The sequence below is a fragment of the Glossina fuscipes genome, unplaced genomic scaffold (assembly GCF_014805625.2).
Source record: "Glossina fuscipes isolate IAEA_lab_2018 unplaced genomic scaffold, Yale_Gfus_2 138, whole genome shotgun sequence".
Taxonomy (NCBI): Eukaryota; Metazoa; Arthropoda; class Insecta; order Diptera; family Glossinidae; genus Glossina; species Glossina fuscipes.
This window is the reverse complement of record NW_023998481.1, coordinates 61964-72375: the sequence shown is the minus strand read 5'-3', so window position 1 is coordinate 72375 and position 10412 is coordinate 61964. Positions and strand designations below refer to the sequence as shown.

At 33.2% G+C, this 10412-nt stretch overlaps 1 protein-coding gene across 2 annotated transcripts; it reads right to left on the bottom strand.

Annotated features, from left to right (window-relative positions):
* Nucleotides 1–2368: 2368 nt before the first annotated feature.
* Nucleotides 2369–9263, bottom strand: LOC119641034 (CD63 antigen). Of its 2 annotated transcripts, none has more exons than XM_038039451.1 (5): nt 9129–9263; nt 5282–5370; nt 3198–3563; nt 2901–3131; nt 2369–2824 (listed from the first exon to the last, which is right to left on the bottom strand). In XM_038039451.1, the coding sequence occupies exons 2-5, from the start codon at nt 5348–5350 to the stop codon at nt 2747–2749; spliced, it is 744 nt and encodes a 247-aa protein (XP_037895379.1). In that variant the 5' UTR covers nt 5351–5370; nt 9129–9263; the 3' UTR covers nt 2369–2746. The 2 variants fall into 2 exon arrangements, with proteins under 2 accessions (XP_037895379.1, XP_037895380.1); XM_038039452.1 differs by lacking the exon at nt 9129–9263 and adding an exon at nt 7522–8516.
* Nucleotides 9264–10412: the final 1149 nt, after the last annotated feature.

The window sequence follows — 10412 nt, the reverse complement described above, 5'->3', positions numbered from 1 at the left end:
AAATGTTCATGTAGAAGTCGATGAACGACTGGGGACTTTCGCAACATGTGTTGGGTGAAGAAATCCAAAGTTTACTACACGAGCACAGACTTAAAACCAGCTTGTTCCACAGTTAGGAGCAACTTGAGAAGGAATTCAAGTCGATTGCATAAAATGGGAACGATAAAGAAGGAAGGGAAATGAAAAATAGCCCTCAGGGGCTAACCGAAGAGAAAAAAAATCGAAAAATCGACAGTTGCTTAAACTCTTTAAAGCCGCTATCAAAAGTTTAATTATCTTTATCACATTATTGCGGGCGATGGAAAATCGAATCTGCGCGGAAATACTAAATGCAGAATATAGCACGTGTTGACCCAGGATAACCGTTCATATCCCATGTAAAACCAAAACGGTGCTACTGTGTATTCGGTGCAATTAGAAGGCATTCATTTACTACGAAATTTTAAAGCCTGGTGAAACTCCCCGAACGAAGAAGACGTAGGTTGAACCAGAACAGCCGTCCACATCTTATGCAAAGCCGAATATGCATGCCAAGAAAGCGCTACTGTGTGTTCGGTGAGATTCGAGAGGAATCATTTATTACGATCTTCTAAAGCTTGAGGAAAGCGTTACATCCGAACGCTGTCAAGATCAAACAAGCTACGTTTAAATGAACTGTTGCAGGCAAAAGACTGTCAAGGCGTAAAAGAAATCAGGAAGTGGCTTTGCTTTGTAACATCCCCAGTCCGCATGTAGCAAGAGCAATCAAGGAAATAATTTTTAGCTTAGGCTGAAAAGCTCTACCGTCCTTCGCATGCTATTCAGAACTGGTCTCTTCCGTTTACCACTTATTTAGATCGGTACAGTGAAACTTAGCAGGCAAAGGGTTAGCAGAGGTTTAAGATGTCTGTGAACAGCTCAATGACTGTTTCGTCCCCGACCCAGTAGGTTTTACCGCAAGGGCATGCATAAGCTACCCGGCGGTGGTGCTAATTTCGATTATTAAGCTTTATAAGAGGTATAGTATAACTAAAATTGAATTTTATTAAGAAAACAGAATGAATTTATTTGCACACCTAATACTTAACATATCGATCAGTAATTCCTGGTGCACGTAAACGGTGTGTCTAATGAATAATCCGTTTTCGGTTTAAATAATGCTAGAGCTCAAAGAGATCAAAATTGCATTTGCATTATAGAACCATAAGCACAGTAAATACCAAAAATATCCTGGCGATAAATCTCGATAATTAAAAATAAAGTTGTAAGAGATAGCTGGTACTGCATTCGCACACAATGCAACAAAACCACGACATGAAAGTATATATTCCTGAGATATTGTCTCCAGCGACGACAAACTTCAAAGAAATACTCCGTGAAAAGGCATTTCATATCAAGTGAAGAGATCATTGCAGAAGCTGAAGCTTGTTATGAGGACCTCAAAAAAAAGGCATCGACATGCTAGGAAAGCATTAAATTAAATGAACTTAATATACTCTGTACCACAAGTGGTAGCGGGTATCGAAAAACAGTCCATATGCTCCTTCGGGAAGACTTCGAAGCAGCGCCTCTTTTAAATTTAAGAATTTCGTCATAAGATAATCGTATCATTGAAAATAAAGTTATTTTTATACCCTTCCCTGAGGCTGAGTTGATAGAGGGTTGAGGTAGAGGGCTGAAACTCCCCCATTTACGTTACCAAACACGTTACTCTTTAAGTCCAAAAATGGAACCAACCGGCCGTGCCCACAAAAAGTTACGAATAATAAAATTAACTTTTTTTCATTTTTTTAGGTCCAAGGCTTATTTATCGTAAGACGAACAAGATAGAACGTTTACAACTAGTTTGTACACTCCTCCAATGAAGATATATTATCTGCCTAAAAATAGGTTAATTTTAAAATGAATATGGTCGACAGCGCGATTAATTTTTTGTTACAGCGAGATGGGCATAAAATGAAAGAACTTGGATAGTAGAATACGAAAAGCGTAGTGGTACGAGATTCGGCATCCGCCGAATGTAACTTTCTTACTTGTTATGGCTATTTCTAATCTTTTTTTGTAAGTGTATAGCTTTCTACACAATTTATTTATCTCCTATCTAACTATACTATCGCAGACATCCTCTTGATAATAGTTAAACATCTGCATCAAATGTTAGTGATACTATATATATATGAAATATAAGTTACAAGTCGCCTATACACATACATTTTTTTGAATTTATATTTTTTACGATTACGGTTCGATATATTTTTAAACATTTACCTAAATTTTTAGAAAGAAAGGGAAACTGAAAGGATTTCAATATAATATATGACGGTCTAAGAACGATGATGTCAAAGGTCCGCATCAATGTTAAGAGGGCTGCAAGCAGCATAAACTGTTGCTGATCATCACTGTTATCTTTTTCAACATTGGATTTGTATTTAACATCATTTCATATAACATCCTATTAAATCTGTCCATTAGATTAGTGTTAGAACAAAATTAAATAAAATATCTGTCCGTTTTTTTTTTAATCTTTATTTTTTCGTTAAAAGCCTTAAGTACTTTTTGTATTTGCAAACTTTGTAAAATAATTTAAATAAGTTTATCAGCCATCGTCAAACTATATTGTGGACATAAATATTATTACATATACATGCAGAAGCTTTTATATGTTGCCCGTAGTATGCTGACGAAAAATGTTTATATTAAAAGTAATAAATAACAGTGATAAAGATGAATATCTGAGTTTTTTTTTTTTTTTTTTAATTGAACAATATTAACCCACAAAGCCGGAAATGCCGTTACGAATTTTTATCTCACGAGCTATATAACATGAAAATAGGACGCCAAAGAACTGTAAGAGCAAAAAAAAGAATATTTTATTATGCATTTATTAAGAGAAAATAAAAGAAAGAAATTTGAAAATCTACCTGAAGAATTGCAATAATGACGCCAGCTGCTCCCAAACTGACAGCATGAGCGGCTATATAATTGGAGAACTCTGTTAAACAACCATTACTATAGCGGTTGGAATCTTCGTTGTTTGCCGTGCAACTAAATTCACCCACTACTCCATTCGGCAAAGAGCAACAGGACAAAGGTAATTTATCTTCGAACTTACTTGCCCAATCCTTGTAACTGTTTACGCCACAACAGGTGAACTGATGAGACAAAACAAAGATGATTATGAAATCACAATTTAAAATTATTCATAATAATTAACTTACAGTTTTTTGTACGTAATCCCATAAAACCGTTACTTCGTCTACCTTCGTATTATTATATTTACCCAATGAATCCGTTAAAGTTACTTTAATAAGACTTTCAGCATCAGAACGTAACACGTAACCACTAATACCGGCAGACAATTCCAATATGAATATTATGCCCAGAAGGACAGAAAACGTTAGAATTAAGCAATAATTCTCCTTTAAAGCACCCCAGCAGCCGAAGAAGGAGATTATAATAATAAATGAACCAATAACTATCAAAAAAGTTGGAATTGAGAAGAATTTCGACGCCAAAAATATCTCATATTCATTGTAGACCGTGGCTACACCGAGTCCAACAGCTATCAAGATAATACCAGTGATCTATGAAAATGAGAACAATTACAAAAGCTTTTCTTATCCCTCTTTTATGTTCAACAGCTGTATTGTTGTGTTGTTTCGTTGACCCTCAATGATGGGAAATATTTGCGGTTAAGTTTTCTCTTGATTCAAATTGATTGAAAGCATTCCTCCATTCGTTGTTAATTCATTAAAATTTTTCAAAGATATTTACCTAAATAGGTTAAAAAAAAAAAATGTACACCTTATGGTGCACTGTCTATATATAGCGACTCAAATAGTTTATTAAACACCGGCAAAGGACTCTCTTGATATATGTGCTTAGTTTGTGCAGGTGAATTTAAAGATAGTCTTGAGGGGTACTTTTGATATCAGATTTTATATCGATATGCGTGAAACTTTTGGGTAATGGAGATGCCTACGATGATGGTCTTTAACTCGCTGAAAGTCTCCAATTTTTACTGCGTGGAGAAAACTAACTCGGCAGCATTCGAATCCTTCCTTCCATGGCAGATATGGAAGGCGGATACCTTTCACAGACCGTATTTCAGATTAGACGAGAGGTGTTCGAAAAAATCAGTAAGTTTTCAAATTTCATGAGCTATTTCATTAAAGAAAAAAATCACTTCTTTTTTCCAACACACCTTGTATAAAAAGCCTGATGGCTGGATTAATAGCACAAAAGCTTAAACGTTTTCTACACTCACTTATACGACGGACACAAACTCATTTCATTAATTGGTTTGGCGTTCCACATTGACTTAGTCATAAATTATTTGACAGCCAACATGTCTGTTTTTCAAAGTTTGAAAGAAGCAAAGAAGTCGCCTATTTATTACTGCCCAGCTGTCGTTCTTTCGCAGAAGCAAGCAATGAAGAATTTGAAAAGGGTTTTAAAATAGGACAAATTTGATTCCAGAGGAGTAATTATGAGAGTACAGATACTGTCCGCAGCTGATGCTGTCAAAGCGATTCACCGTCCAGGTGTGCGAACCCAAACAAGTTAATGTACAATTATTAACTAACTTATTGTTCGCAAAAGAAATCGATCAGGAATAAAAACCGAAATAAATTGATTCGTAACAGTGATAAGGTACAGAATAATTCACCTCTAGTAACTAGAGGAATTGCCAAAGAGTGAAGAAGCAAAGAAGATCTATTTGCCAACATTCTTTGGTATTCATATTCTTTTCGCATTTCGCGTTTGTGACATTATTTCGAAATTGTTCTATGAAGATATATTGCCATAAAACGAACATTGCCTTATGGACATGCCTTAAATATACTTTTTCTTAGATACACCTTTTAATTTTATAAAGGAAAGCAAAGCTAAGATATTTGTAGTGTCTCGCTTAAGCCGAATTTTCATATCGGCAGTGATTGCATTAACTTACCATTCATTTCAGTTTTAGTTTTTATTTTAGCTCATATTTACTCTATGCATTTTCTTGATCATTTGAAAATTTGCTCATGTTCCGTTTCTCTACTTATTTGCTCTTTGTATTTTGAAACTTGCATTAATTATGATAGAAAGAAAAATGAAAAGCTATCTCGCCACTCTATTCTAACTTAACCCCGTACTAAGTATCGATTTTAAAATTTGGAACCAATTTTTATCATAATAATCGTAGAAATCTTTGAAAAAGAGAGAGAATGATTTCAATCAATCCGCTGAGATATAAGTGTAGATTAAATTGCGGAAACTCAAAGCGAATATAGTTACTTGGAGTATATGTACTCACCAATAGTACAAGATTGAAAGCAAACAAAACATATTTAATGCAATTTGCGCTTCCCGTCAACAGCGACATGATAAGTTTTGATTATGTATCTTGAAAGACAATAAAAAAATCATTATTATAATTATAAATAAAAGAAAATGTATAAAATTTAATGGTTTAACTAACGTAAAATGTGGAAAATATTTCTCAAGGACTATGAAAAATGTACAGCAAACTCTAAATTATTATTATATAAGTAAAAAGAGCAAAGACAATCCATTCTCGTTATAATTACTTGTTTACAAAGAGGCGTCTTTGCATTGCGATCAATGAGGAAACCCTGAATTTTGTTGTATTGATTCTTTACTCTTTTTCGATATTTGAATAATGCAACAACGCATTCGCAGCTTTCTTACCTTAAACATTTTTTCAAAAAATTAGTCAAAAATGCGACTGAAGTCAACGGTGTATGCAGATATCTATGTCGGTGTACATAGACTTCTATATCTACCTATAGATATATTCTTAAAATGTGTTAACAACTTTCCTATTCATTGGTGGGAAGATATTTTATTATCTTTGTCTTTTCAAGAACAATGCTTATGTGTGCTTTTCATAGACTCATAACATAGTCTGACTATCTGGAATTTTCTCTATATTGTTCAGATTCTTTCTAGTCGTTTTTCGCCGGAGTAACCGTTTCAAAATCAAGGAACCTTTTGCTTAAAAAGACACACAGACAGGCATGTGAGATGATAATCACAAACCGAAATATTATTTATTTCTACACACCTTCAGAATGGGAAAACCATCTCTGAAATATAACTTTCCACTAACTTAACAAGCAAGAAAGCGATATCAGCCTGCTTTAAGGCGAATGATCTGCCCATTCGACCACTCCTTGCTGCAAGTACTCTAGCGCATTTTGAAAGCAATTTTTGGATCAATATATCACTAATAAAAACAAAGTAAATTTTCGATTTTACCCAATGTTTATGAACCATATTTGTTTCATTTTTAAACTTGGCACAAATCAAGTTAGTTAAATACCTAAACTCTACTCTACAAATTACACATTTTTTTGCCAGATTAATTTATTTATTTTTTTTTGAATTTAAGAAATTGGATGCATGCTTGTAACACATCACTCAATAAGTTCGTAGGATGACATATAAATGACGAATCCATTGTCGCCAAAAAGTAAAATCAATTTTTAAATCCTTTCCGGCCTCTTTTTACGTAAAGATTCGCGCAAACGGCCTATAACAGTCAAATAATAGTTTGGATCGACGGAAGGAATTCATAGTGCACAACACCATGATAATCGAAGAAAACTGTTAACATCAACCCGATTTTTGAGCGATTTTTGCGTGGTTTTCCGGTCTTGACTGATCTTTTGCACGATATTGATCGGTTGTTTTCGCGTCGTATGCATGGTTACAAGTTCCATTTCTCGTAATAATGCATTTCATGACTAATTTGGAACTTCTTTCTGTAATCGGAAAAAATATTTTTGTATCGTATAAAACCAAGCTCAGCTGAAACCGAGATGTCTGTCACAATGCTACCAAATTAAGAAAAAAAAATATTTCTAATATTCCATACCGTCGCGAAACTGCTCTTGAACGTTGGTCCTACTTTTTAAAATACACCAACTCTCAGACGAAATTTGATTAAAAGATTGATCAGATAGAAATTCTATCGAGTTCATTGACAGCAATGTTCTCAAGCGCAACCCATTACAGGAATAGTTATTTACAAACTTTTATTGATTATTATATGAAATTTATAGGTATACTGGTTTAGTTAGAAAGAAAGAAAGAGAGAGAGAGAGAGAGAGAGAGAGAGAGAGAGAGAGGGAAAATCGGTCTGTCAAATCCAGGAAGCGCGATGCCCTGCTTCAGTCGTATCGTTTCATTAAAGTTGTTAAAAACCGAAATTTGAAATATTTTTTAATCATCCTCTACATGATTTCTATTTTTATCGGCGAAAGGTAACTTGAACAATAGTTTTCTCGTCGTACCCAAAATATACCTAAATATAGTGTTCAATTTAATGTGCCCATTACTAGCATTCGTAATGAAGTAATTACTATCTGCCGATTCATCTTTTGAAATTCTCGAAAAAGAAAATTCTTGGATAGCGATAACGATATACAAATCTGAGTCTATATATGATTCAGATAGCATTTCGTATGTGAAGGATAAGTTTGCCTTGGCCATTTCTTCTAGAAAGTACTAAAACAAACATTAGAATCTTACCATAAGCTCAAGCTCGGTTTGATGTGTTTACTTGTTACTTTTCACAGGATATGAAGCCGTAGACGTCGTCTATAAAACTTTGATTAATATGAAATGCCGACCCTGTATGATTAAGTCCGTCCTTATGTCTACAAAACGAACAAACTCACGGTACTCTGGATAAATAAACCAAAGAATGAAAAGAAAAAAAAAGACAGTCCATAACGATCACATAGAAATGTTTCCTGGACAGCGTAAAATTGTTTCACAATTTGTCCAGCAACGCGCTTTTAATTTTAAGTCTTTATATATTGGCATATGGCGAGGGATATAATTTTTTTTAAAAATCAATAAAAATTAATTAATGGACTTTTTCAACAGTATAACGCTACTAATATATTGACACATGCACCACTAGTTTTAAAGGTCAAACCTCATGTTTACAACGCACGGCCAGAATATTGCTTGCATATTAACAACAAGAAGGATTTTTTTCTTTTAATACAGTTTTATGAAAGTGTAGGTAAATGAAAAGAAATATAGGGAGGAGAAGGTTAAAGGTAGTCTGGCTTTGTGGTCTGTAGATTTCAATCACGAAATAATAAAATTTTAGGAAATTAGAATTTCAAGGGAGAAAATAGGTCGTCTTTTCCCCCTTAGCTTGTCTGCTTTTCTTTTTTTTAATTATTAATATGAGGTTGTTATTGTCACGATTTAGTAAACGTTTGTGAATTTTTTGCTTTAGTTATACACACTATGAGGTAGAAGAGAAATAATCATAATACATGAAAAGTAAAAGCTTTACTCTTTATTTATTTTTTTATTTAAGATACTACGATTCTAAATCTTATCTTTCGTTGCCCAAAAAAATCACTTATTAGATAATCGAATATTTAACGCTTAGTTAAACTTTTCAATATAACTCTGAGATCTTCCTATGCAAGAAATTTTCGTAATATAAAATAATTGTAATATAATTTTCGAAATCATTGCTTCATATATACATATATAAAAATTGGGATTAATTAAGATAAAGTCTTTAAAAAAAAATGTAATGGAAAAATGAATCATAAATTTGAAATCGAAAAGTAATTAAGAGCGATCATGGATTTGAAGATAGAACTGAATTTTGTATGGAGTTAATATTGAGAAGATCCTTGAGAAATCAATTTGAAATTTAAAAAACCGACAAGATGAGTTTATATACAGCCACGTGCAGATAATAGGAGGAAATTTAAACTTATTTTAAAACTATAAGCTAAGTTTTGAAAATAGCTTCGAAGAATGCTTTTAAATTTCGACTGATAAGGAGTGTGAAGAGATGATAATTTCTTGAAAAAATATAACGGTTGTGGCTCGCAGAAGACAAGGTGCCACATATTTACTGATTATCATTTTCTCCCTCCACATGCCCATCAGGAGATGATAGACATTTATTTATGTTTTTTATCTACATCGTATCCGATAATATTACCCCGTTGCAAGTTTGCAAGTATTCAATGTCTAAAAAGTGAACATTCAGCGGGAGCTACGTAGAAAACTGAGCTAAAAAACCCAATTTTCTGAAGGGAATTAAAAAATACTTGATATTCTCGAATTACAAATATTATTTTTATTTTTTTTTTTACCTCGTATTGGATTTTCAAGAGTTCGTTTTTATGATTTTTTCACACTAGATAAACAATGCTTCACACTTTTTTTTACAATTTACTGGTAATTATTTTTACAAATTTGTATAATTTTTTTTTTTGTACTCTTCTTTTAATTTCACTAAACAAATAAGCAAATTGAATCGCTTTAACTATAACAGCATTTCTTTAACAACTGAACCTCAGGAATTCCGAAATCTAAGTGAGGGATATCATTAAAAGTTACTTAGCGAGAGCGAAAAGCTTTTTTTTTTTCCCTACTCTCTTTCGGTTTTGTTGATAACTAAATTAAAATCACCACGACTTGCTTCATAAAGGTTAGCAAGGAATGTGCTACTATTGCTTTAACCGTAAGCTTTACTAACTTAAAAGTATTATCTTATTGTTGTTATTGTGTTTTAAAGTGATTCACATAACGTACTTTGATGTTATCAATGAATTATCAATTTATATCGCCCATTACATACATATCTATCAGAATTGTTGTTGTCTGTTTTATAGAGAATACAACTGAAGGCTTTCCTTAGTTTTTTGTTTGGGTTAATGTTGCGGCATTCGTTCCAAACGTTTGCAACTTTCCAGATTATTAATGTGTGACGTTTAACAAGGTATTTCTAAAATTGTTGTCATAGTTCAGGCTCGGTGGTACGCTATCATACATCATTATAATTTTAAGAAAACAATTGATGATCAAACTCGACTCTTAAGCAAATTACATCTAGAAGCGTAAGGATTGAAGAGAAAAAAGATGAGGGTTATATGATAGAGTACTGATTGTGGAAGGAAGGACATTGTTTTCAGAAATTAATCATTTTTATAAACAATTTGCATCAGAGAATTAAATGTCTCAACCGAATGACTTAAGAAAGACTTAAGTTGTTCAAAAAGCGGTTTGTATGAGGGAAATAACTAATAGAAAAAAGAGATCTCTGCAATTCAACATCCCAGTCGTAAAGCGAAAATAATAAAATTTTATTCAAATATGTAATGTTTTTTTTTTTTTTTTTTTGCTTAATATCGCCAGTCATTCAAGGGATGTTCTCTATTCGCATAGCACAGTAACCGTGAGAAAGAAATGAAGAAAGAGAAAGGAATAGGACGATCATGGCCGTAATCTAATGAGTGTGTATCAAAATCGTACAGCATTAATCTTTATCTACTCAAAGTAGCCTTTACCGTACTTCAGATTTGAATTCCCGAGCACTGAATTGCTAGTCGCAATTCTTACCTACACTCCCTCCGATGCCTAAGATCACCTAAGAT

Excerpts from the sequence above, each read along its gene's own strand:
- LOC119641034 (XM_038039451.1), bottom strand. The coding sequence starts at position 5,350 with ATGTCGCTGTTGACGGGAAGCGCAAATTGCATTAAATATGTTTTGTTT. Across the intron at positions 3,564-5,281 it reads CTTTCAATCTTGTACTATTG|ATCACTGGTATTATCTTGAT; the intron begins GTGAGTACATAT and ends TCATTTTCATAG. Across the intron at positions 2,825-2,900 it reads TCATTATTGCAATTCTTCAG|TTCTTTGGCGTCCTATTTTC; the intron begins GTAGATTTTCAA and ends TTGCTCTTACAG.